This window comes from Rhipicephalus microplus, chromosome X, assembly GCF_043290135.1.
Source record: "Rhipicephalus microplus isolate Deutch F79 chromosome X, USDA_Rmic, whole genome shotgun sequence".
NCBI lineage: Eukaryota > Metazoa > Arthropoda > Arachnida > Ixodida > Ixodidae > Rhipicephalus > Rhipicephalus microplus.
Genome location: NC_134710.1, coordinates 287,862,955 through 287,890,128, shown reverse-complemented (window position 1 = coordinate 287,890,128; position 27,174 = coordinate 287,862,955). Strand labels below are relative to the sequence as shown.

At 48.4% G+C, this 27,174-nt stretch overlaps 1 protein-coding gene across 7 annotated transcripts in view; it reads left to right on the top strand.

The window, feature by feature from the left end:
• Nucleotides 1-27,174, top strand: part of Dora (zinc finger SWIM domain-containing dorado) — a 254,430-nt gene that overhangs the window by 10,003 nt on the left and 217,253 nt on the right. For 6 of the 7 annotated variants that reach the window (XM_075879288.1, XM_075879287.1, XM_075879292.1 and 3 more), the window contains exon 2: nt 23,296-23,455. In XM_075879288.1, the coding sequence (XP_075735403.1) occupies nt 23,296-23,455 (160 nt within the window). Of the gene's footprint in view, nt 1-17,271; nt 17,292-23,295; nt 23,456-27,174 lie in introns of those variants that run through there. The other variant, XM_075879290.1, reaches the window with a different exon arrangement.

Below are 27,174 nucleotides of genomic sequence, written 5' to 3'. Positions count from 1 at the left end.
ATTAAACTAAAGGGACACTAAAGTCTAATAACAAATTATGTCAGACTGAAAGATAAATGTTTTGGAATGTCTGAAAAATCAATATCGTCAACAGCAGTGCTCTACTAATTGAGAAATTAAGGTAAATGTATGGACCACATGCACCTTGAGGGGGACATTTTGATATGATCCCAATGACGTGAGAGCATCAGGCTATCTAATTACTGATAATAAAACCAGCAGCAGTTATTTTTGGGGTTCGTGTACTTTTTCTTAGGAACTATTGGGCGTAAGGCATGTAAAATCTTTCTATTCGTTAATTTGTCTATGTGCTTCTGTAATTTTTCAGTATTAAAGAAACATAAGTAGCAATCTTCAAGCTAGACAAACATTACATTAAAAAAATATATTTTTTGTTGTACCCTCACAATCTTAGTTTTGTTTATGTAAAGTGCTGGTAGCTGTGAAAGTGCAAAGTTTCAATGCTGTACAGATTGCAGATCTGAACAAAAAAACGCATGTAAAACTAAACAAAAACTAAATAAAAAGCACTAAACAAAATTTGACACTAATTTTGAGCTTCAATGCAATCTTTGTCTACCTTTAAACTAGCTTGCAAATTTTATAGCCATAGCTTTTGTTACCAGTGCTGTACAGCCAAATTTTGTAACTCTTCAAAGTCTCATCCTACTTTAAGAGAAAAATAAGTTTATATTTATGTTTTAGACTACTTCTAAACCACGACACTATATTGCGTTGCTATATTTTTCTTGAAATTTCAGTTTTGGGAAATATAAGTTGTTGGTGTAATAAATGCAGGGTGCATACAGGTTCTTGAAATCCTTAAAAACCCTTGAATTTAAAAAAAATGTATCTTCAAGGACCTTGTAAGTCCTGGAATTTTTCTCCGTCCTTGAAAATCCTTGAATTTTCTTAGCAGTGCCCACTCATATTGACATTATGTGGTAGACTGGCGAGTCGACATACTCCCTATTTCAAAAGCATCAATGCAGTGCGAGCCCGCATGGTTCCATTTTGCAGGGCTACACAGGGCGGGGAGTCAGTTTTGCGATGAGGGCAAAGCATTAAATGCAATAACAAGATATTGGAACGTCACATGAAGAATGGCAAGCAAATCGATACTTTCAATGAGCACCTAAGAAAAACGACAGCATATCTATGCCAGATTACCGCTGAAAGGCTCAGTTTAAGCAGCATGAACATATTACAAAGGAATGAAGTCCAGTGCCTGCTGAAAAGGAGCGTTAACTGAACCGACCACTGCCAGTACACTGCCAGACAGACCTGCAGCGCAGGCGAAATCTGTGCTTGCCTAGCTTTCCAGCCTCTAGAGCACAGTGTTAGCTCTCGCCTAATGGCTTCCTAGGTTTTCCTTCCAAGACAGCTGTGCATATTGCGCTTTTTTGATACATTGCCGTTTCTTTGCGCCAAGCTGCTCCAAAAGCATACGAATCGCGAAAATTACGCCGAACTGCTTCGAATCAGCCTCGTGAGCTAGAATTTTGATGCTGTCGTCAGCTTCAGTGGGGGGAAAAAAAGGCCCGAATTAACTAAAAAGACGCAACCGAGCGAGTTTTTTTTTTTTTTAACTTCGTGCCTTTCTGATGACAAATCTCCCGTGGTGCCGCCATAAGCTCCTCAAAACTGTTGTAAATATTCGTGACCCCGTAAAAATGAGCTGCCGTGCTTCGAGCGTGCTGCTTCTACCAGCTAGGCTGCGTGTTCTGCTGCCACTGTCGCCTATGGAAAACCACCGAGTCGGGTGGCATCGAGCGTGCTGCTTCTAGTAGCTAGGCTGCGTGTTCTGCTGCCACTGTCGCCTATGGAAAACCACAGAGTCGGGTGGCATCGAGCGTGCTGCTTCTACTAGCTAGGCTGCGTGTTCTGCTGCCACTGTCGCCTATTGAAAACCACAGAGTCGGGTGGCATCGAGCGTGCTGCTTCTACTAGCTAGGCTGCGTGTTCTGCTGCCACTGTCGCCTATTGAAAACCACAGAGTCGGGTGGCATCGAGCGTGCTGCTTCTACTAGCTAGGCTGCGTGTTCTGCTGCCACTGTCGCCTATGGAAAACCACAGAGTCGGGTGGCATCGAGCGTGCTGCTTCTAGTAGCTAGGCTGCGTGTTCTGCTGCCACTGTCGCCTATTGAAAACCACCGAGTCGGGTGGCATCGAGCGTGCTGCTTCTAGTAGCTAGGCTGCGTGTTCTGCTGCCACTGTCGCCTATGGAAAACCACAGAGTCGGGTGGCATCGAGCGTGCTGCTTCTACTAGCTAGGCTGCGTGTTCTGCTGCCACTGTCGCCTATTGAAAACCACAGAGTCGGGTGGCATCGAGCGTGCTGCTTCTACTAGCTAGGCTGCGTGTTCTGCTGCCACTGTCGCCTATGGAAAACCACAGAGTCGGGTGGCATCGAGCGTGCTGCTTCTACCAGCTAGGCTGCGTGTTCTGCTGCCACTGTCGCCTATGGAAAACCACCGAGTCGGGTGGCATCGAGCGTGCTGCTTCTAGTAGCTAGGCTGCGTGTTCTGCTGCCACTGTCGCCTATGGAAAACCACAGAGTCGGGTGGCATCGAGCGTGCTGCTTCTACTAGCTAGGCTGCGTGTTCTGCTGCCACTGTCGCCTATTGAAAACCACAGAGTCGGGTGGCATCGAGCGTGCTGCTTCTACTAGCTAGGCTGCGTGTTCTGCTGCCACTGTCGCCTATTGAAAACCACAGAGTCGGGTGGCATCGAGCGTGCTGCTTCTACTAGCTAGGCTGCGTGTTCTGCTGCCACTGTCGCCTATTGAAAACCACAGAGTCGAGTGGCATCGAGCGTGCTGCTTCTACTAGCTAGGCTGCGTGTTCTGCTGCCACTGTCGCCTATTGAAAACCACAGAGTCGGGTGGCATCGAGCGTGCTGCTTCTACTAGCTAGGCTGCGTGTTCTGCTGCCACTGTCGCCTATTGAAAACCACAGAGTCGGGTGGCATCGAGCGTGCTGCTTCTACTAGCTAGGCTGCGTGTTCTGCTGCCACTGTCGCCTATTGAAAACCACAGAGTCGGGTGGCATCGAGCGTGCTGCTTCTACTAGCTAGGCTGCGTGTTCTGCTGCCACTGTCGCCTATTGAAAACCACAGAGTCGGGTGGCATCGAGCGTGCTGCTTCTACTAGCTAGGCTGCGTGTTCTGCTGCCACTGTCGCCTATTGAAAACCACAGAGTCGGGTGGCATCGAGCGTGCTGCTTCTACTAGCTAGGCTGCGTGTTCTGCTGCCACTGTCGCCTATTGAAAACCACAGAGTCGGGTGGCATCGAGCGTGCTGCTTCTACTAGCTAGGCTGCGTGTTCTGCTGCCACTGTCGCCTATGGAAAACCACAGAGTCGGGTGGCATCGAGCGTGCTGCTTCTAGTAGCTAGGCTGCGTGTTCTGCTGCCACTGTCGCCTATTGAAAACCACCGAGTCGGGTGGCATCGAGCGTGCTGCTTCTAGTAGCTAGGCTGCGTGTTCTGCTGCCACTGTCGCCTATGGAAAACCACAGAGTCGGGTGGCATCGAGCGTGCTGCTTCTACTAGCTAGGCTGCGTGTTCTGCTGCCACTGTCGCCTATTGAAAACCACAGAGTCGGGTGGCATCGAGCGTGCTGCTTCTACTAGCTAGGCTGCGTGTTCTGCTGCCACTGTCGCCTATGGAAAACCACAGAGTCGGGTGGCATCGAGCGTGCTGCTTCTACCAGCTAGGCTGCGTGTTCTGCTGCCACTGTCGCCTATGGAAAACCACCGAGTCGGGTGGCATCGAGCGTGCTGCTTCTAGTAGCTAGGCTGCGTGTTCTGCTGCCACTGTCGCCTATGGAAAACCACAGAGTCGGGTGGCATCGAGCGTGCTGCTTCTACTAGCTAGGCTGCGTGTTCTGCTGCCACTGTCGCCTATTGAAAACCACAGAGTCGGGTGGCATCGAGCGTGCTGCTTCTACTAGCTAGGCTGCGTGTTCTGCTGCCACTGTCGCCTATTGAAAACCACAGAGTCGGGTGGCATCGAGCGTGCTGCTTCTACTAGCTAGGCTGCGTGTTCTGCTGCCACTGTCGCCTATTGAAAACCACAGAGTCGGGTGGCATCGAGCGTGCTGCTTCTACTAGCTAGGCTGCGTGTTCTGCTGCCACTGTCGCCTATTGAAAACCACAGAGTCGGGTGGCATCGAGCGTGCTGCTTCTACTAGCTAGGCTGCGTGTTCTGCTGCCACTGTCGCCTATTGAAAACCACAGAGTCGGGTGGCATCGAGCGTGCTGCTTCTACTAGCTAGGCTGCGTGTTCTGCTGCCACTGTCGCCTATTGAAAACCACAGAGTCGGGTGGCATCGAGCGTGCTGCTTCTACTAGCTAGGCTGCGTGTTCTGCTGCCACTGTCGCCTATTGAAAACCACAGAGTCGGGTGGCATCGAGCGTGCTGCTTCTACTAGCTAGGCTGCGTGTTCTGCTGCCACTGTCGCCTATTGAAAACCACAGAGTCGGGTGGCATCGAGCGTGCTGCTTCTACTAGCTAGGCTGCGTGTTCTGCTGCCACTGTCGCCTATGGAAAACCACAGAGTCGGGTGGCATCGAGCGTGCTGCTTCTAGTAGCTAGGCTGCGTGTTCTGCTGCCACTGTCGCCTATTGAAAACCACCGAGTCGGGTGGCATCGAGCGTGCTGCTTCTAGTAGCTAGGCTGCGTGTTCTGCTGCCACTGTCGCCTATGGAAAACCACAGAGTCGGGTGGCATCGAGCGTGCTGCTTCTACTAGCTAGGCTGCGTGTTCTGCTGCCACTGTCGCCTATTGAAAACCACAGAGTCGGGTGGCATCGAGCGTGCTGCTTCTACTAGCTAGGCTGCGTGTTCTGCTGCCACTGTCGCCTATGGAAAACCACAGAGTCGGGTGGCATCGAGCGTGCTGCTTCTAGTAGCTAGGCTGCGTGTTCTGCTGCCACTGTCGCCTATGGAAAACCACAGAGTCGGGTGGCATCGAGCGTGCTGCTTCTACTAGCTAGGCTGCGTGTTCTGCTGCCACTGTCGCCTATTGAAAACCACAGAGTCGGGTGGCATCGAGCGTGCTGCTTCTACTAGCTAGGCTGCGTGTTCTGCTGCCACTGTCGCCTATTGAAAACCACAGAGTCGGGTGGCATCGAGCGTGCTGCTTCTACTAGCTAGGCTGCGTGTTCTGCTGCCACTGTCGCCTATTGAAAACCACAGAGTCGGGTGGCATCGAGCGTGCTGCTTCTACTAGCTAGGCTGCGTGTTCTGCTGCCACTGTCGCCTATTGAAAACCACAGAGTCGGGTGGCATCGAGCGTGCTGCTTCTACTAGCTAGGCTGCGTGTTCTGCTGCCACTGTCGCCTATTGAAAACCACAGAGTCGGGTGGCATCGAGCGTGCTGCTTCTACTAGCTAGGCTGCGTGTTCTGCTGCCACTGTCGCCTATTGAAAACCACAGAGTCGGGTGGCATCGAGCGTGCTGCTTCTACTAGCTAGGCTGCGTGTTCTGCTGCCACTGTCGCCTATTGAAAACCACAGAGTCGGGTGGCATCGAGCGTGCTGCTTCTACTAGCTAGGCTGCGTGTTCTGCTGCCACTGTCGCCTATTGAAAACCACAGAGTCGGGTGGCATCGAGCGTGCTGCTTCTACTAGCTAGGCTGCGTGTTCTGCTGCCACTGTCGCCTATGGAAAACCACAGAGTCGGGTGGCATCGAGCGTGCTGCTTCTAGTAGCTAGGCTGCGTGTTCTGCTGCCACTGTCGCCTATTGAAAACCACCGAGTCGGGTGGCATCGAGCGTGCTGCTTCTAGTAGCTAGGCTGCGTGTTCTGCTGCCACTGTCGCCTATGGAAAACCACAGAGTCGGGTGGCATCGAGCGTGCTGCTTCTACTAGCTAGGCTGCGTGTTCTGCTGCCACTGTCGCCTATTGAAAACCACAGAGTCGGGTGGCATCGAGCGTGCTGCTTCTACTAGCTAGGCTGCGTGTTCTGCTGCCACTGTCGCCTATGGAAAACCACAGAGTCGGGTGGCATCGAGCGTGCTGCTTCTAGTAGCTAGGCTGCGTGTTCTGCTGCCACTGTCGCCTATGGAAAACCACAGAGTCGGGTGGCATCGAGCGTGCTGCTTCTACTAGCTAGGCTGCGTGTTCTGCTGCCACTGTCGCCTATTGAAAACCACAGAGTCGGGTGGCATCGAGCGTGCTGCTTCTACTAGCTAGGCTGCGTGTTCTGCTGCCACTGTCGCCTATTGAAAACCACAGAGTCGGGTGGCATCGAGCGTGCTGCTTCTACTAGCTAGGCTGCGTGTTCTGCTGCCACTGTCGCCTATTGAAAACCACAGAGTCGGGTGGCATCGAGCGTGCTGCTTCTACTAGCTAGGCTGCGTGTTCTGCTGCCACTGTCGCCTATTGAAAACCACAGAGTCGGGTGGCATCGAGCGTGCTGCTTCTACTAGCTAGGCTGCGTGTTCTGCTGCCACTGTCGCCTATTGAAAACCACAGAGTCGGGTGGCATCGAGCGTGCTGCTTCTACTAGCTAGGCTGCGTGTTCTGCTGCCACTGTCGCCTATTGAAAACCACAGAGTCGGGTGGCATCGAGCGTGCTGCTTCTACTAGCTAGGCTGCGTGTTCTGCTGCCACTGTCGCCTATTGAAAACCACAGAGTCGGGTGGCATCGAGCGTGCTGCTTCTACTAGCTAGGCTGCGTGTTCTGCTGCCACTGTCGCCTATTGAAAACCACAGAGTCGGGTGGCATCGAGCGTGCTGCTTCTACTAGCTAGGCTGCGTGTTCTGCTGCCACTGTCGCCTATTGAAAACCACAGAGTCGGGTGGCATCGAGCGTGCTGCTTCTACTAGCTAGGCTGCGTGTTCTGCTGCCACTGTCGCTTATTGAAAACCACAGAGTCGGGTGGCATCGAGTGTGCTGCTTCTACTACATAGCGAAGCTGTGTGTTCTGGTGCTACTGTCGCCTATGGAAAACCACGGAGTCGGGTGGAAAGCGTAGCGGGGTTGACTTTCAGGATCTTTGTTGTGCGTAGCGCATTCCTCTGGTCGCTGCTGTTTTCCTGTCGACGCTGCAGCGTGCGGTCACCTTACGCGTGCGCGTTTGCCGTGAGCAAGTAACTGTAAACGTGGGGTCATTTCCCTGCATCCGTCGCGTGTCCTGGATGCTCTGGCGCGTTCTCAAAATGGGTTCCATGAGCGACAGAACGCGTGCAACCCATTCCCGGTTTACGCCCATTATCTACTAATTTATTTAGAAAATGGGGTTCGCATTGTATCTTGCGTTAAAAAAAAAAAAAAAAAAAAAAAAAGAGCCTTCGCACGCGGAATCCTCACATCGGTGTCTGGAGGTAGAAACACTCGGTCATGCGAAGCCGTTGGGACGGAATGCGCGTTCAAACCATTTTAAACCTCGGCGCTGCCCCGTCTAGTAGATAATACACTCGGCTGCTGACCCGCTGCTGTTCGAATCCCGGCTGCATTTTCGATGCAGGCGAAAATGCTGTAGGCCCGTATGCTCAGATTTTGGTGCACGTTAAAAGAGCTTCAGGTGGTAGAAATTTCTGGAGTCCTCCATGGATTACGGCGTCTATCATAATAATATGGTAGTTTTGGGACGTTAAACCCAACATATCAATCGATTAAACCTCGGCGCTTTATTCCTGACTCGTGACGCGTCGGCCATCACGTGGCACAGGTGAACGATGATTTGCCACTGCTCCGTTTTCTAATCGAAACTCGCGACGAGCGCTGCAAGAGGGGTTAGTGCGTGCCGGCTCAAGGCTACTCGAGCTTTTAGACTTTGTGCTTTATGTTCAATCGGTGTTTCGGTCGGCGGCCGTTCCGCATTGTGACTGGCTAACTTCGTTTTCTTTTCTTGCAATAAAATCGGCCTCTACGTTCGGCGGTTCGTTTGGGTGAACACGAATTTCTTACCTGCGCTGCCGTCGATGTATTATCGGGAGTTCTACATCGACAGTGATGACCTACAATAATAAAGAAAATAGAACCGGGCAACCTGGGCCGTATTTATCATGTGTGGTTGCTCGCGTGGAGAGGCGTTATCAGTACCATTCGCTTATCACTAACCCCCGTAGAACGTCCCTTCACTCAACGCTTCACCTTCACTTGATTGATTGGATTGACTGATATGGATGTATCCTTTAGATCGGGCGGCGGCTAACGCCACCTAGCCGTAATACTTCGTGAGCAAAAACTCATTTTTTATTATTTTTAAGTGAATTTAAGGACTGGTACTTCGCAGAGAAAGATTTAATTTTCACTCGTGCCTTGATTGTAGCCACCAATCAGGTAACCTCCTTCTAGTTATTTCTACCCGCTTAAAGTCTATTATGCCCTCCCTGGCCCTAAACCCAAGTGCTTTGATAAACTCCGCGCCATCATCCTGGACTGTAGGGTGAAGCCTTTTACAGCACATTATCAAGTGTTAGACAGTTTCCTCTTCTTCACACGCTCTGGATACCGTGTCCACCCCCTTCGTAGTTGACCCTATAAGTCTTGGTGAAAGCCCATGGAAGCGCCGTCTCTAGGAGCGGCAAGTCACTGCATATTAGCGATAATCTGCTGCGGTTCTTGAGCCCCGCCGCGGTGGTCTAGTGGCTAAGGTACTCGGCTGCTGACCCGCCGGTCGCGGGTTTGAATCCCGGCTGCGGCGGCTGCATTTCCGATGGAGGCGGAAATGTTGTAGGCCCGTGTACTCAGATTTGTGTGCACGTTAAAGAACCCCAGGTGGTCGAAATTTCCGGAGCCCTCCACTACGGCGTCTCTCATAATCATCAGTGGTTTTGGGACGTTAAACCCCACATATCAATCAATGCTGCGGTTCTTGAGTAGCGCAGCGTCATTTTCAACCGAGCGGTGGCGCAGTGCTCAACTCTGTCTTAAGGTCCCTAGATGAAACGTTACTCTTGTCTTAAAGCCCCTTAATCTTCGTAAAGTAGTGACGTACGTGGGTATTCACGCGCCTCCTCTCTTTTTCCCCCTCCTCCGACCTCTCGGAGCCAGATGCCGTCACGTGGGACCGTTCGCAGTGTTTACAATCGCTCGCGACTGCCATCTTTGCTCTGGAGGCGCGGACTCCTTGGGGCGCAGCGCATCTGTTTTGACGGATACGAACTTGTCCTTCCGCGCGCGCTGTGCTGTGAAATACTTTTCATTCAAGAATGACGTCGCGGTTCGTTGCCGTTAGTGGTTGTTGAGCCTTCTGCTGACAGAACAAGTCTAGTGATGGCCGAAAGCTCTTTATGATACCGCCCGTTAAGCGGAACGAGTTGCGACAAAAGACATGGTTACACAGAATCGGAAATGAGAACTTTAGGCCGACATTTTCGAACCCACTTTGCGAAGTAAGTGGCGCGTCTCTCATTATGAGTATGGTTCGATGTTTGCTCAATTCAATGCCTGCTCTAACGCCGTAGACAAGTCGCAGTTAAAAGGACACTAAAGGTAACATTTAAGTGGACGTTGATTGTTGAAATAGCGGTCCAGAAACCTCGTAGTGTTACCTTTGTGCCAAGGAAGGGCCTATTTTGAAATAAAATCACGCTTAAGTGGTCCGTATCGGGTTAGCGCACTTCAAATTACCCGCCTCAAGAAGCAGACCGACCGGATCGACTCACGTCACTGTTGCCGTGCGCAATGTTGCCCGGCTTTACTGAACTAGTAGCAGCAGACTGAAAACAGTGGGAGCCACAGCAGAAACAACGGCCATTGATAAATTTCCCGCCATTGGCTTTGAGATTGCAAACGTTTTTGTTTCAACTGCGCCCCGCTAGGTGGCACCACCTGACCTGAGTAACCTTGTGTTTTTGTGCAGTTACGTTAATTTCTCTTGAAGTAGGGCACTGTTGTTGATCATTGAGCTTTCACTCTGACGTAAATTGTTATTTGACTTTAGTGGCTCTTTAATTGTGCAGGACGTTGCGATCTCTCACTGAGGTTTCATTAACGCTTCTGCTGGGGCTCGTTTTAGGGGCGAAGCTCCTTATAGCGGCTCCCGTTCGTCCCGCGTCCCGTCGTAGTATGTAACCAGTCTTACGCTTTGACCTGCAAGGTGGTGTCGGCGGGAAATTTTTGACCTCCAAGGTGGTTCCGGTGAGAGATTTCTTCTGTGCGTTGTTGAACAAAAAGATAGTGCTCAATGCACATGTTAATGGCTGCTAAGGGGGAATGAGAGACAGGAGCATTCGGCCTTTAGGTAATGCGCACGCTGCGATCCCCATTAGCAGCTATTGGCATGTACATTGAGCACGATCTGACAAGAAAGGGTTGCTACGTTATACTCGCTGGGTGTAACCTCCTTGGTTTTAGAAAGGTTTAGCGAGCGTTGGGCCGCATAGCCATGAATACAGTGAACTAGTATATACCATGAACTCGAGGTGGTTAAAGGTGGGAAGTAAACCCGAAGCGCAAGCCGTAAGAAAGTGTGCATGTGCCACCTCCCTTTTAGTCCTTGAAATGTCCGCTGGATGGCGGTGCTTCTATATGGAGAATATATGATGAAAAGATGCGAGATGGTGGTACTTGGAGTGCTGAATAGATGGACGAACGGACACAGACAGATGCATGGATGGACGCAGGCGCGGATGCATGGACGAACGCAGGGACGGACGCACGAACAGACGCCGCACGGACGGGTGGATGGACGCATGGACGGTCACACAGACGTACGCATGGACGGACGGAAGCAAGAACGAATGGACGGACGAATGCTTCGCCCCACTCCCCATCATTCACTCCGTGGATATGCTGCCATTTTTTTTAAAGACGACAGTCTTTCGTGAGGACCTTCGACACAAAAATTTTGATCTGTCTGTACATTTGTCTGTTTGTCCGCGCTTAACGGTACCTTAAACAGCGCCAAAGTGGCCAAACGACACTCCAAATGGCCGGCCCCATGCGCAGCGCCTACCAATATCGCTCAAAGTACAGCGTTTATACTTGTGCGATTGTCAATTAAAAAGAAATTATTGCGCGTATCTGAGGCACCACAACAACACATCAATATTCTGTATGTGCGTCTCTTACCGGAAGAGGCATACATAAATAATTATAAGGACCGTAGCGCTTATCACGTTGCGCTGACCAGAAAACGCTTGCACGAAAAGGCAAATGTTTCCAACGCTTTGCTAAGACGATGCAGGGGTGGCACCTACCCGTCGCCTTGCGTTCTACACCTTATCACCTCCGAGACGGGCGCGCGCGCTTTGTTTTCTAAGATAACTGGCAGACGGCGCTCACGTGTGACGTGACTTGATGCGCTGGTTCCCCTAAGCTGTACGCTCGAGGCACTCTAACGCAGCGCCTCCAGTATACCCTTCACCAATTTTCTTGCGCAGAACATCAAATAAACGTTTTGTTATCTCTCTCCAAATGTAAGACTGTCGTCTTTCGGTGACATTTGCGGTGTAACATGCAGATACGGGGCCATTTTTTTGTTGTAAACAATATATGCTTACGTGTTCTGCTTGTCCTTATGCGCCGACTGGTTTGAGTTCGTGGTACTGGTTTGTGCGCTTAGAATGTACGCAGAAAGACTCTCGAAATTGTGACTGCGGCTCTTCAGAGATTATGCGTTGCTGTTTTGAATAAAAATTGGCAGATCCCACGTACAGTGGCAATCGATGATATGCGAAGCACGAATGAGAAATGTTGATATGTCACTTTAAAACCAGCACGAGGTGGAGGTAAGTGATGCCGTACATGACTTCCGTGTCATGATTATCATGTTTGGATGTGTCGTTTACCTTCATCTATTCACGTCACGTGATACCAAATTTAGTATATGTGGAGCTAGTGAAACGGCTGCGAGCACGCTATGAGCGTGGTATGTTGTCGTGTTCTTACATGACACGCGTGTCAGTATTATCATGTTTGCACCAGTCATATATTTCGTCTTCCATTGACGTCACGTAACACCAAATTTGATACATGTGGAGCTAGCAAAACGGCCGCGAGCGCATCATGAAGGGCCCAATATACTCCAATGTAGCGTTGACGCGTGCGCACGCAGGGCACAGCGACGCTACGTTAGCAAAAATCGAGCACACTACAGTTTGACACCAGGCGCGACCAGCATCCGTCGGCGCGAAATGCCGCATTTCGCGCCGATGCTTTAGCCAGATAACACCGCGTCTCCCTCTTTTCGTGACGGACGGACGCTGGGCGCGCATGTGTCAAAGCAGCGCGGCGCACGCCTGCGAGTATATATATGGCAGGACCGGCGCGTGGAGTGGCAACGCCGGAGTGACGCGACGAAATGAACGCCGGCGAGCACGCGCACCGCGTCACGTCGAAATGTATTGGCCCCTTGACTGTGGCATGTAGTCATCTTCTCACATGACACGCATCTCATGATTGTCATGTTTGCTACATGTTGTCGCATACCTTCGTCATCCATAGGCGTCACGTAATACAAATTTTGCATATGTGAAGCTAGCGAAACGGCCGCGAGCGCATCATCAGTGTGGCATTTATAGTCATGTTGTTACATGACACTTATGTCGTGATTTTTATGTTAGGGTCTGTCGCTTGTGTTCGCCCCGCAATTATGCCATACAATACCAGTTTTGCAACATGCCATGTGAATCATGACATTAATGACGTCCGTGTCATGATTTTGATGTTATGACTTGTCAAATATGTTTTTCAGTCTTGTTATGCCATACCAATTGGTATTGATACCATTATCGAAATGGCCTGGAGAGCTAAAAGTCGTAGGTGGTTAGATAGATACGCTCGAAGTCGCCGAAGTTCGCTAAGACATGCTTCGCATTTAAAACAAAACTGGAGTGCAGCAACCTATATTAAGATTGCTACTCTCCGTTGAATTTCGTTGCGTGCTCTTGTAGCGCAAACTGCTCTCTGTGGCTCTTTTACGTTGACCGATCAGCCGGGGGACTCGCGATGCAAGGGCAGCTATGCAAAGCGTGCATGCCTTCGATTCACTGGGTGCGTGCATCGTTTAGGAACCTCACACATACGTGTCATTTCGCGTGATAGTTTATTTGCCAATTCGTGTGAGGGTTTATATCCGCGAGTGGAGCTCTCGCGAAGTAACCGCATATGGTGACACGCTAGTTCATTCATACGATAGCTCATTCTTTCAGCTATATAGTTCGTATGTGTAATATGTCCACAAGGCGCACTTCTGAAATATGATCGGTGCGTCTAGCCACTACCCGAAACAACCACAGCTGTTCGAGTGTATCAACTGTGCGCCTTCCGACACATTATTAAGGCCTTCAATGCCTCACCAAACGCTAAAATTGGCTGTCGACGACATCGCCATCCCGCGTCGATATCGTCAACGCGAGTTGTTGCTTTCACTGCATGACGGCCACTGTGAATGTTCTCTGCACATATTTTTACCCTATATACAACGAAGCTTTAACCACACATGCGCTGAGTATGGAAAGACAGTCGCACTGTCCCATCGGCCCCTATCGCGCCAGCTAACAGAAAAGTTAGCCATAGCAGCCGCACATGAACATTTGAGCAATGTTATTTACAGTGTAAAACTTATTCAGAGACGTCCTAGACGATGGGCCAAGAAAAAAGCGGGCATTCTCACTAACGATCACACTTTTACGTTTAAAAACATGCATACTAAGGGGTGATGTGCACAAAGTTAACATCCGGGCACTGCGACGCCGAGTGACTCAATCATGGCCTTATTCTAAGTACGCGTTGCGTATGGCACTAAACAGAGCTGATACGGGCTAACGCTACACTTGTTAAGGTAATTTTAGAATGAGTTAGACGGCTGGCGCGAATGCTCTCAGCGCGCTGCCTACCGAGCAAGCGCTCTCTTCGCGAAAGGGCGTCTTTTACGCAGGAGCAAGGGAAGTGGCGCCACGTTCGAAATGCGAGTGCAAAAGAGAGATCGAGGAGAAACGCGAGCGGAGGAGGAGAGTGTCACTACTTAGCGAAGTTCGGGCTTCACTCTGTGTTGAGTGCCTCAGTGCGCGCGCGGCGCGCTGCTCTGAGAAGGGAAGGATTGCGGAGAGAGAGAGAGAGATTAATGAAAGAGGAAGAGACAAAAAGGACGCTATTTTCTGCCTCCCGTCGCGGGGGCACGGCTCAGCGCCTTTAGGGATCGGGGAAGGGGAAGTAAAGATGATAGGAAGAAGAGAGGAAGGAAAGAAAAAGTGAATGTCATGGCAAGAGAACGTCTTGTCAGTACAGTCAGTAGTGCGAGTGAAAAGAGTCCGTCTATAAGGCGGCGAGGACCGCGCAAGCACAGAACTCGAGGAAGGCTCGAAGGGCTTTCGTCTTCGAGCGCGCGGGAAAAAGTATGTCTTCCATTGTTTCGGCAGGTAGTCCAAGCAGACGATAGCGGCTTACCAGTGCGCAACGCTCAGTGGCCAGGTCAGGGCAGGAGCAAACAATATGCTGCAGCGTTTCGTCATCACCGCACCTTCGGCACGCTGGCGATGAAGAGCGACCCGCGGAATACATGCGTGCCGCAGGCCAGACGCTGCCAGTACGCAGGCGAAGCAACAACCGCCGCTCGCATCTGTCCAGGCCGGTCTCCGGAAGGGATGGTGGAGGTTTGCCGCTTGCCACCCGTGTGTCAGGGTGGGCCGTTGGTAAGAGCTTCCGCAGTCGCTGCCGTGAGTAATCCGACTGGGTTACCGCCTTAGTGACTGGCGTGTCGCAGTGGTGTGCTGCCTTAGCGGCGGCGTCAGCCTCCTCGTTGCCAGCTATTCCAACGTGCGAGGGAAGCCAGTGGAGGGACAGGCGCACACCACTCTCTTTGATGGCGGTCAGTTTTGCGTGCAGCAACGCCACAGTTATGCCTGCTTGGTCTGGTTGGAGCAGCGCTTGTAGGGCTGGTCGGGAGTCGCACAGAATCGCCACAGGCAACTGGGGTAACGTGGCAGCAAGGTGGTCGGCTGCCAAGTGAAGGCCGGCCAATTCAGCTGCAGTGGAGCTGGCGTGAAAGGGAAGTCGGCAGCGGATGGTTGTCCCAGTCGATGGTATGACGCAGGCAGCCGCGGCCGAATGGGGGCTGTCCCGAACGGACCCGTCCGTGAATACCAGGAGCTGCCCCTTAAGTCTTTCATGAAGTTTCGCCACGGCTGCCTGATGGAGCTCGCATGCCGGTGTGCGCCTTTTTCTGAGGTTGTCCAGAGTTAATTGTACGTCCAGAGGCTGCTGGTGTGGTGGAGGGGGTTGGATTGGACTGGGGGGATCGGGGACCAGCTCTTCATAGAGAGCGCAGATCTGTGCCATCCGTGACGCTGGTCGGCTCCGCAGTCTCCGAAGGAGGGCAGCGCCCCCGAGGGCCCTGTGAAGGCGATCCACGTGATGCAGCGCCTGTCGTAGCATCAAGAGTGACAGAGGCCAGGTCTGGGCCTCCGCCAGGGTTGCAGCTATGGGTGACTGACGGGGAAGTCCCATGAAGCGCCGAATTGCCATGCGATGTTGCCGCTCCAGTTGCTCCTTGCGGTGTGGCGCTAGCTGCACCAAGGGCAGTGCATAAGTTTGCGCTGTCGTTGCAGCCCCTTCGTAGAGTCTTAGAGCCAGCCGTGAGGTGCACCCTTGGCCCCTGCTGAGCAGTTTGCTTACGGCAGTCTCGACCCTGGTGGCCTTGAGGACGGCGAGCTTAACGGCTGGTATCCAGGTAAGGCGGTGGTCGATCCTTAGCCCCAGGTACGTCACTGCATCGCTCCACGGGATAGGTCGGTCACCTAGCACAAGCCTTCGGACGGCCCTCCGCGCAGCGGCTCTGGGGTGAACCAGCAGTGCCTCCGTCTTCGTGGGCGAAACGTTCAGTCCGATTGCCTTGAAGAAAGAGACGACGGCATCCAAGGAGCGCTGCAGGGAACGCCTTATGGCCGTGAAGTTTTGCCTAGGCCCCTTAACCCACAGTGCCACATCGTCTGCGTACAAGGAGCACTGCGTGGGGTAACGCTTGTCTGCGGGCATCGCGGTCGGCAGCCCCGCTAGCACCAGGTTGAACAGAAAGGGGCTCAGGACGGAACCTTGTGGAACGCCTGCTGTCACTGGCCGTGGATCGCTGAGCGCGCGTCGTACTCTAACCCGGAGGGTGCGTTTTGCCAGAAAGGCACTGATAAAGGTACGTAGGCAGCTCACGATGCCGAGTGTGTCCAAAGCACTCTCTATCGCTATGTGAGGCAAGCTGTCAAAAGCGCTCTGTACATCCAGCAGGACGAGGAGGGCCACTTCGCCGTTGCGCTTGGCCTCCTCCAAGGTAGAGACGACGTCCGCGATCGAGTCTGCTGTGCATCGGTGGCGTCGGAAGCCCGTCTGCTGTTCTGGTAGGAAATCCTTTGCCCCCGCAATCCAATTTAGGCGTGCCAGTGCTATGGCTTCCATGAGCTTGCAGGCAGCAGAGGTGAGAGAAACGGGTCTGTAGGACGTAATGGCGGCACAAGGGCGGCGAGGTTTCCGGATCGGCACCACAACAGCGGTCAGCCAGGCTTCAGGTAGGTTGCCGCTCTGCCATATTTCATTAAAAGTCCTCAACAGGTGTCGTCGTGAGGCCATATCCAGGTTGCGCAGCATCTGGTATGTGATGCCGTCGGCACCAGGGGAACTGCGGCGCTTGGTTCTGGCTAGAGCAACGTTCAGTTCGTGTTCGAAAATAGGGTCCTGACACAGAGATGCGATCTGGCTGGCCGTCCAGGCAGGGTGATGACCTTGCGGTGGCTTGGGAGCAGGCGTGGCGATGAGGGCTGAAGGACTGGCTGATGGGAGTTCTGTGAAGCGATCGGCCAGTCGCTCTGCCAGTTCTTTTTCACTAATGCCTAAGTAGATGGCCACCGCAATGACGGGTTGCCGCACCATTGGTCCAGTGACGAGGGATCGTAGAAGTCGCCATGCTTTTGCGCCACCTCTTGCCTGACTCAGGGAGAGGCAGATGCCTTGCCAGCTTTGCCGCCTGCGACGGTTGGCATGTCGCCGACATACCGCATCCACACGATTGAAGAGTGTACGTTGAGCTGGGTCATGGGATTTTAGGTACCTTCTCTCAGCCCTGCGCCTCGCAGCCCGTAAGTTCAAGTGATGGAGGTCTGGCACAGGGTGGTGCTCTGGCACCCTGGTCTGGATAGTTGCCGCCTGCGCTGCCACTGCTACCAGATTCAGGAAATCCTGATCCTCTGGGACGTCTCGAAGCTGCCTTCGAAAAGCCCGCCAATCGATCGTACTACACAGCCTCCTCCTTGGGATCTTTCCGCCCACAGGTGAGATGACGATCGGCAGGTGGTCTGAACCCCAGGAGTCAGGCTCCACTGCCCAATCGCGGAGCGTTTGCGAATACATGGGTAAGTGCCATACGCACGCGCTTTACGAGATAGTCGGTGCGGCGAGGTTTCTTCGTCTCGCGCAGCACTCTTGAAGGGGGTTCCGCACGAGGTGGATGCGAACGGCGGTGCAGCGCGCTTTTGTTGTCTGTTAAAAGCTTGCAGTACACTTGACGCTATTACAGTGGCTAGAATAGGGAAGTGTGATGAACGCGCGGGTTAGCGTGTGGCGCCTTGGGGAGCTCGAATGGCGGCAATGCGCTGCGCAGAGGCGGGAATCAACCACGCGCGCGTGCAGTGTGAAGCATTTGAAATATATTTTGTTGCACGTGCATGGCCTCAAATGGTGACTGAGCAATTATGCTAGCTTCTGGAATTGCAGGATGCCTACGCGGGTTAGTGACTCAACTAGATAGGGTGCCAAAACTGAGCGCGTGACGGCGTTGAGACATTTTATCGATGTGAAGTGGTAGAAGAGTGGAACGATGAACGCCATTACTTGCAACACCTTGATAACTACCATGACGAATCATTTCCTCAAGCACTAATCTGTAATTAAAGCCTCATCATTCGTAACATGCATGGCTCGCTATAGCTACTTCTGCTAACTCATAATCAAACTCGAAGACAAGAATCACGAGCGGTATCTGGTTGAAAATATTTTATTTTCTGCACACTAGTCATGCAACGCATTTCCGAGCAGTAACTCACTATCTGTTCACAACAATGCATTCTTAATACTTGGTTGCGTCTCTTTTTTTATCCACAAGAAAAAAAGTTTTATTATAGTTCACAAGCGCACCACAGAACATTGTTTCCCTTGGGCTGCAAACCTAGCTGATGTGCCCGAGCTTCACGTACTTCCTCTTATCACGGGAAAATGCTCGCTCCTTTTTGAGTGCCTTTGTGTAAAAATGCAAATGGATGAGCAGAAAAAACTTAATTTGATTCGGCAGGCTCGGACCATGTTGTGCGCAGCCCAGTGTGACATTTTTAATTTTTTTTTGCAAGCAGGAAAGAAGCTCTTCCCAAGCTGTCACTGTGAAGCTCGTAGCTAAACCACTTTGAAGACTCGATTTCAAGGGCGTCTACAAATGCGAAGAGCTCCTCCAAAAGGCCTTCCCATAGGCGTGCGCACGAGGCAGTCAGAAGGGGTGGCCGCCCGCCTCTAGTCACCAGGGGGGGGGGGGGGCGCAAGATCTGCTCTATATATTGACTAGGCGGCGGGGCACCCTTTTAGTCGCCTAAAAGTCGTCTAAGGGGGTGCAAAATCTGCCCCATACACTGATTTAATAGGGAGGGGGGTTGCTGCAATGACCCCCCCCCCCCCCCCCCCGAACGGGAATCCTGTGCAAGCCCTTTCAATGCGGAAAATTTCGCCGTTCACAGTGTGCTTGCAGTGCCGGTAGATGTACCTCTCCTTGAAGTGCAGCTCCCACACAGCCGAGTTTTCTTGAAGCAGGTTGTCAGAACGTGGAATGGTTCTCCCCCACTGCGCAAACAGAGCTTCGTCTTTTGGAACGCCCAACAACGCATGCTTCTTTTTAGCTGACTTGTAGCCTGTAGTGCACCTCGGGACAAAGCAATGACTTTTTTTTGTGTGCCATGAGAGTGCATACAGAACCATTGGTGTCAGAGTGCCACCGCACAAAAATAAATGAGGACGAATACACGCAACAAGACCAACGTGGATGAATGGATTGATTGATCGATATGGCTGTACCCTTTAGATTGGGCGGCGGCTAACGCCGCCTAGCCGTAATACTTAGTGAACAAAACCTAGATTTATCTTTTTTTTTTCACCCTTTAAATAGTGAAGTTAAGGACTGGCACTTTGCTAAGAAGAATGTAATTTTCACTCGTGCCTTGATTGTAGCCACTTTTCTTTGGTCGGTTCATGCCAGAGTCAAGTGCTGTGACAACTACTGCCGTGTTTCGTTGTGCACTGCATGTGTAGTTGTGTGGTTTATTGCCGTTTTACTGTTCTGTGGGTCTTCTTATAATGTTGCCTATATGTTTATTTCTTGTGTATATTTGATACTCATGATATGGCAGCTGTATTTCCACGTCTTTCTGTGCAAAGAACCCCCTCTTTTCATGCCCGCGTTCATCAGACATTAACAAACTTGAAAATAAAAGTTTTCGCTCCACAAATGATTTGAATGTTTATTTAAAATGTGTGCACAGACACACAGTGGCATCGTGTGCAGAAGTGCAACAGCTGCGCTAATCTGATACAAATCTTCATTTCTGCGCCGAGCTGTGCCTAAACCATGAAATGTGCTGAAATAGCGCCATACTATGCCAAAAAGCCCTACCCAGCCTTAGTTGCGCTCATTTCAGCGAGAAATAGAGGCCACATTGGTCACCTGCAGTTTGAGTCCTCAACTAGTCCAAGCAAAGCATGTAGGAAATACAAGCCCACAATTCAGTGTTTTGCCTGCATTCAACTTCTGTGCGTAATTCCGCACGAAGTTAGGTTATGGCGATCACCATCTCGTTCATTACTGTCGACCTTACTGAAACTGCCACCCTACAATGGGGATCGTTACTGTTTGATAAAGCATTTTGTCTATTATCATTTTTTCTTTTGTTCATTAAATGCCATTCATGTGCTGCTGTTTAACTGATTTTTTTTTTTCTGAATATGCCCTAAACAGCGAGTTCTTCCTCAGTTACGCTGCTTAAAAATATCTTCCATACACATTGAATAGAAGCGTGTTCTACCCTGCCCGTCCCTATTCCTAGCCCCTACCCTTCTCATTTGAACTGCCTTTGTTCTTTGACTCGCTTTCACAGTCATAATTATGACTATTCCCAATACCAGCTCTCCACAGCCATCATCACTGTTCAAAGCCCCCCTCCCTCACATATTACATATACTCATCAGCAAGAATATGTCAACAGTCCTCGCCAAACACCACCTTCGGCAGTGTCACTGACTGGGATTTGCTTAACTACAGTAAGCTCGAAAGTAGCTCAAAATTGACGTTTAAATTAAATCTAATGCTACATTTCCGCATTATTGGGAGCATTTAACAAGCTTTTTCTAGTTCAATTGCGATGCATTTGTGAAATGGGCAAAAATTAAGAAAGACCAAAGTATTTTCTGCTAGCAGAAGGTGCAAAATAAATATAGGATAATGGAAAGAAAAAAATCCGGTTTAAATGGTGCTCCGAAAGGGCACGTCCGCGACGTAGCGAAAATTGTCGGCGGCGGCGCGCCGGCGTCCCGGTGCACACATCTACACGGAGATCGGCTATGGTGCTTCGGTCATCCAGATGAGGCCTGCCCTGACTTCTCAAGTTATATCGGACTCTAGGCTTATGTTAGCGCATCAAAGTCGCACTCGCAAAAGGGCAAGCTAAAAAATTTCGAATGCCAAGTGTATTAGCGTGGGGTCTCCCCAGTATGTATTCTTAACCTTCCTACACTTAATATTGGGCAGCTTATTCAAGGTGTGTTGCATCTCTTCCTAATTCTGATGTTTGGGTGTTTTTTCTTGCGGGGCTTCTCGTGAGCAGTGGCAATCACATTTGCATATCTACTGCTTGTTCAAACGCCAAGCTCCCTGAAGGACTTGCGCAAGTCAGTTTCTTCAAAATATTGAAATGGCAGTGTGAAGTTCAGTATTACACAAGATGTGCTATATTGCATAAACGGTCATTTCTGGTGGCACTTGCATATCTTATTCAACTGTATCAGCAGCACCTTCATGCTTGCTTCCCTCCCCACCCTACTTTTATTTTAAAGAGGCTGTTTCAGCTGTTTACATATTGGGCATGCTATGTCTCTTGCTAGTGCTAAGTGTGTTGCACCTATTTGTGTGTACTTTACAACAGGTGCACGTCTTTGCTGTGCTTTGTGTGCCTCATGGTCTATTCTTTGTGCCGTTTTCATTTGAAATAACTATGTACGAACTATACTAGCCCAACAGTGAACATGAGTCTTTCTCCATCATAAGGCCAGGGGGCACGGTATGCTTGTGACCAGGCCTACGACAAAGCATTTTTAAAAATGCTGCATGTATTGATAACATACTAAAGGGGTCCTGCAACACTTGAACATAGTTTTAAGATGTTGCCAATCAGTAGAAAAGGCTTCTGTGAAATTGTTAGTGTGACGTTATTGTGCTGCACATAGCATACGTTCATTAGGTGTTCGTCGGGTCAACCTGTCCAGTGCAGTCTCATCCTTGTATGGCAATAACATTAAGCTGTTGCTGACACATAAGTCAAGTAGCTTTGTCAATCTTTCAAAGCTGTATAATAGGCCTTCGTCGATAATTTAAAATTATCTGAAGGGGTTTCTGCAGCAAAAGCCATCAAGCTTGTAGTTGAAAGTTGGGAGGAACTTGGTCTTCTTGTGGACTGAAAAGAGCTTTGTCCATCCTCTTTTTTTTTTTTTTTTTGAAAAGACTCGCAAGGGTAGAACGCTCTTCACAGATATTGTTTGTGAAGTCTGATCATGGCAGTCTTGCCCGAGGTCCTACCCTACAAAACTGTCTGTCGTGTTTATAAGTTGATAGCCTGTTCAATGCCTGCAACTTGTCTAAGGTTTCCCTGTACCTGGCAAAGTTTTTTTCCTTGGGAACATATTTCTGAGTGGATGCGTCGATTGAGCAGCAACTCTAAACTTTGCTCATAAACTCTGGCGCGTGTGCCATCTCAACAGACATCAGGAGACTGCTAACCAACCTGCTGTGTCCTCAATGCTTGCTTCACCTTTAGAGGATACCATGACAACAGCTTCGGTCCCTGGAGAGACTACACACACATAACCTCACACTTTGTTGCGTTTCGCGAGATCAGATCCAAAAAAGTTGGCTGCTAGCCTTGCTTCGTATGGAATTTAGATTGGTTGTGATCACGTTCATTGCTTTGCCCTTGTGGCAAAACTAATTTTTTCTTCAATCCTGCCACTTGAAACAACATCCTGGTGCGAAGACATGTGTAAGCAGTGACAACCAAGGTGCCATGACTTTTAGCAGAATCAATTTAATGAAACGTTGCTTTCCTCTTTAGCAGGTACCTTAGCGTTGAACTGTCACTAACTTCTACATAGACTCGGTTAATTGTGCCAAAGTTGTATCTTGTGCTGTAAAATACATGTTACTTTGTATGGTGTGTCGAAAATAATACTGATACCCCACCTGCCATCGGTATCATGAAACAGTTACAAAATACCTAAAGAGTATTAAGGTAGTATCTAAAATACATGTATGTTTGATAGTGCCGAGGCATGGTTAGTGCCCTCTCTTGCAAGCAAACTGCATCAATTTCAAAGGCTGGGCAAGCTGGTTGCATCATGTGACTTTCTTGGCTGGCATGCTGGATCTCTGCATGTGTAATGCTTCAACTCGCATTGTCTCAAAAAAGCAAGAAGCTACGGAAGATGTTTGCTTACTTGAGTTAGTGCTGTTCATGTCACCATTGTAAAAGCCGTTGTTTGCAGCTCTAGAGTGAGATCCATGTGTGTATATCTGCACATGCAGGCCCCGTGCTCCTCAATTGAGTGAATATTCACTGAGAAAAATAAGGTCATTAAAACTACAGACTTCTTTGCCGCTGTTAGATGCATTACTATCCCTATCACTGTTTTGTCTTTTGGGTAAAACTCGGACATGACTTCCCACTGCTGTAATTTTCAACAGTTCTGCTTGCAGCTGTTTTACAAATTGTCAAAGCAAAATGTTCATTGTACTTGTAAACATTCAAATATGTGGGTGGCTGGGTATTAGCTTGAAAGGTAATCAAATTTTCATCCTTAACTATCTAACATGTTGTATAATATTAGTCTGTGAGTAGAGCTGCTAATACTTCAGAAAACAGACTGGTGGGGCACATCTTTTGTTTTAGCACAAAAAAAAAAAAGACTCTGGATGATGAAAAACGTGAGGGCTCAGCACTGTGTCCTGGTGTCTTCTGCTGTCCTGTGTTAAACGTAGCATTTGTAGTTGCCAATGCCTTTCCTTCTTTGACGAAGAATGATGGAAACTTAATAGTGCTGTGTGTTCTCTTGCAGCTGAAGGAGGCCAGCCGTTGTCCTTAGTGGAGCTTGCAGCTAGGGAGGTTGCTGCACACATTCCTTTCGAAGTGGTTGAACATGTGTATCCACCAGTCCCGGAACAGCTACAACTGCGCATTGCTTTTTGGAGTTTCCCTGAGAACGAAGAAGACATTAGGTAATGGGGATAAAAAGAAAACCCGTGTTAAAATTCGAAACTTAAGTTATAAGCACCAAGCCTTCTGTAGCACAAAAAGGAATTCCTCACTGAAAAAACTTAAGTTTTAGCTTTTAATTTAGCTTTCAAGCTAAAGAAAAAGTACTTCAGTGTCAAGTTTTGGATCCAATTTTAGGTGTGTGTGCTGAAAGCTTTCATAATGAACATTGTAGCAAACTCTGCTTCAAGCCTGGCTGTGTGGTTGCATGACACGTTAGTATGAGTATTAATTACAGTGAAAAATGTGGTGTTCATATAACTATTATGGTTAATATGAAGGTCAACCTATGCATTCCTTGGCTTCATGATCAATTTGTTTCATTAGGGCAGTCTAAGAGAGAAACTGTACCCTTGGTCAATTCCCATTTTTCCTTTCATCATTGTTACGGTGTTTTGTGCTAAACCATATTAATCACCTTAAATGTGATTCTTATATGGGGATCAAGTGGTTTTTTTTTACTCACGGCCACTGTATTGATTTTGATGTGGTTTGTTGCATTGAAAAAAATTCAAAATCTAGCAGCTGCATTTAGGTACAGATTTTTCGTATAGGTGACCATTGCTATTCACAAGAATTGCTTGAAGAATAGCAAAAATTTAATGAACGTCTGACCCCTAGTTTTGAGTATTAAATTTCTGTAAACCATGACTACTAATATTTCTAATACACAAAATTAGACATGTCATACGTAACTATGTAGCACATATTTATTTGTAGAACTTCTACGGAACCTTAATAAACACCCTGACTGTTTCATGTATGCTGCAAATTCATATATTAAATTTATTCACCAGCAATGCTTAGATGGGCCCTAAAACATTCTAAGGAATAAAGGGGAGAGACTACTCGAAAAAGAAAAAAAAAAAAAGAAAAGCTATCTGTAGCCTTGGACAATGAAATAAAATTTTTGCTGTTTATAAAAGTTTTTATACCAATTTCAAATATGTGACCGGTTTTATAGTAGGCTGCATAGTTTTTGTTTTGTTCTAAGACAATGTGTAAAATATACCCATTTTTGGACAGACTTTTCCTACCACTAAGCTTTTACAATTACAAGCTATTAATGACTCACATTGGTCCACATCAACTGTAGAATGCAAATAACTATAAAAGTGTGTATAAAACATTTAAATTAACAAGAAAAATGTTAATGTGAGTACTAAAATGCTCAGTCCATGCTTATTGCTTACTTTAAGTTTGTAATATTTACATAAGCAATAACACATGTTAAGGAGGATAATTGCACTCGCATGTTAAGCAATAAGTGAGAAAATTTTCATCCCGATCTGGTTACCAGAAGTACTAAAAACATGACATTCAAACTAAAGAAGTTGCCCGAAAATTCATTTTGAGAAAAACGCATTTTAAACATAAAAATTCATTATACTACCTTGACGAATATTTGGTTTTCTTCATAAAGACTCCATTCTGCTGCATGTGCGAACCTTTGATTTGGATTTGGATTTGGAAGAGTACAGTAAGTGAACACGATACTGATATCATCATTGTGTTACCATAACATAACCAAAAGACAGATGACGAAAGGGGAGACGATTACAACTCTGACACTCTCACTGTGAAAGACGTGGGGAGTAAATTTAGTTTGGCTAATCGAAGCCTTCTATAATATTCTGGCAAAATTACTTATCATTTTACTTAGTGACATGGCAAGGGCACTCGGTTATCTAGAGTGTAACTGTGCTTCGATTGACCACCTCATAAATATCTGTACGCGATAAAATCATAAAACAATGTGTCATGATAAGGGGGCAATATGATTCAACGACAATGATAAGCCCAGTTTTCACCCATACACATATCCAGAAAGGAGGATCACTAGAATATTTCCGAAATCGAAGGTATTTAGCACCGAGACAAAAGGGGCTGTAATGAAAAAAAAAACGTAATACCGCCACAAACGAATACTTACAATGATATATATCAGGAAAATTAAGCTGCTGCCATGCTTTTCTTCGTAAATTGGACCAAAATAAATGCAGTAACAAAAAAAATACTTGTTTTCAGTGCAGCCAGAAAATTCTGGCGGTGATGATTCTTGCTCTTATGTTAAAAGAAAAAAAAATTGCGCACACTGGAATCTCGTGTGCTCTGCTATCTGCCACGTTTTCTGCTGCCGCTAGAATCCACAGTGAATGCACCCTCTCGCGATAGGCGGTTGCGCGCAGAGATACTTGTTGGCTGGAGAGCGCGGCGATTGGGACGACTGGAGAGAAACCCGGTGCGCGCGCCATCTTGGAGGCCATGATGCTACCATAGCATTCATCATTATATGCCATCATTCACTAAACTGCACGTACCTTTTTCAGTGCATGTGAAATCTCTTCTGTGCACCTTGTAGCTGTGCTTGGCAGAGATTGGTTCATATTTAGTGAATTAGAAGGGCTTCATTTTGTGCAATCGGGCCTACAATCTGTCAATAAAGCATGCTCAGGGCAAAGCCCATACTCGCCACATACCAATAAAAGGTCATTAATTCGGACTTCACGTCACTGACAATATGTCTGAATCAACTGAATGCCGAATTAATAATAAATGAACGAAAAAAACATTAGGGTCAAGCTGGAGAAGTATAACTTTATTGGGAAGTATTTTGTAACGTTCGTCTGCTTTGTTGCACTTTATCCAACTGAAATTACAATCTTCCTTAACTCTTCCAAATGGCCAACAGCGTGCAAATTATCGGAAGTGCTCTGGCACACGTCCTCGAATACCAAAGTGCCTTCGAAACTTTCAGTCAGGTGTGATCAGGTCGCGGCTGCATCTTCTCGCGCGACTCTTTATTAGAGCCATGGTTTTCTTGGATGCCCGTGACATCATTAATAATTTGATGATCGGTCAGGAGACCAGTCATGACGAAACAATCATCAATCACGATGTAGTTCTGAAGGGTCACATCTGTGGGAAACAGAGCACCGAAGGTCGTGCAGTCATTATCAGTGGACTCGGCTAACACGTCGACAAACACAAGGGAAAATGGCGTCATAGGTGCAATGGAGCTAATGTAGTTGAGGAAAGATATAAGACGCAGACATTCGGTGATTCTGAGATCGCCCCATTAGTAGATGATGATAGCCATACCACTCAAGTTTCAGATTCACTCCTGTGATGCCAGCGTTGATTTACCAGACTTTCATGTAGCGGCAGCATTTGTTTAAATTAAATGGCATGGAGCTGAATTTTAATGAATCATCAAAGGTCCCATAGATTAAGATGCACTTTGGATGGGACCAATATAGCTGCCCAAATTATCTCAATAAATAGGTGTCAAATTAACCAGCTTTTACTGGACTTGTATAGCTTAGCCATGCCAGAGCTTATGACTACTAACTTATACGCCATCCTTGTCATGCTCCCAGCATAGTTTTAGCAACTTCCACCATGCTACCAAATTTAAAAGAGCAACTTCCACCATGCTTCCAAATTTAAAGGAGAGTGAAAGCCAGGCGGACTTACAATAATTGCGTCCAACTCTGTGCTTAAAAAATTTTATCTGGCAGATTTGTGAATCGGCATATTCTGATAGGGAGGCATGCTATTATTTGTTTAGAAGTGTGTTTAGGCGCTTTAACCCTTACTGACTGAATTATGAAACCGCCAAAGAAAAGAAAATATATTATTTTCCAGCTTTAAAATAGCAACATTTAATTGATATCAAAGT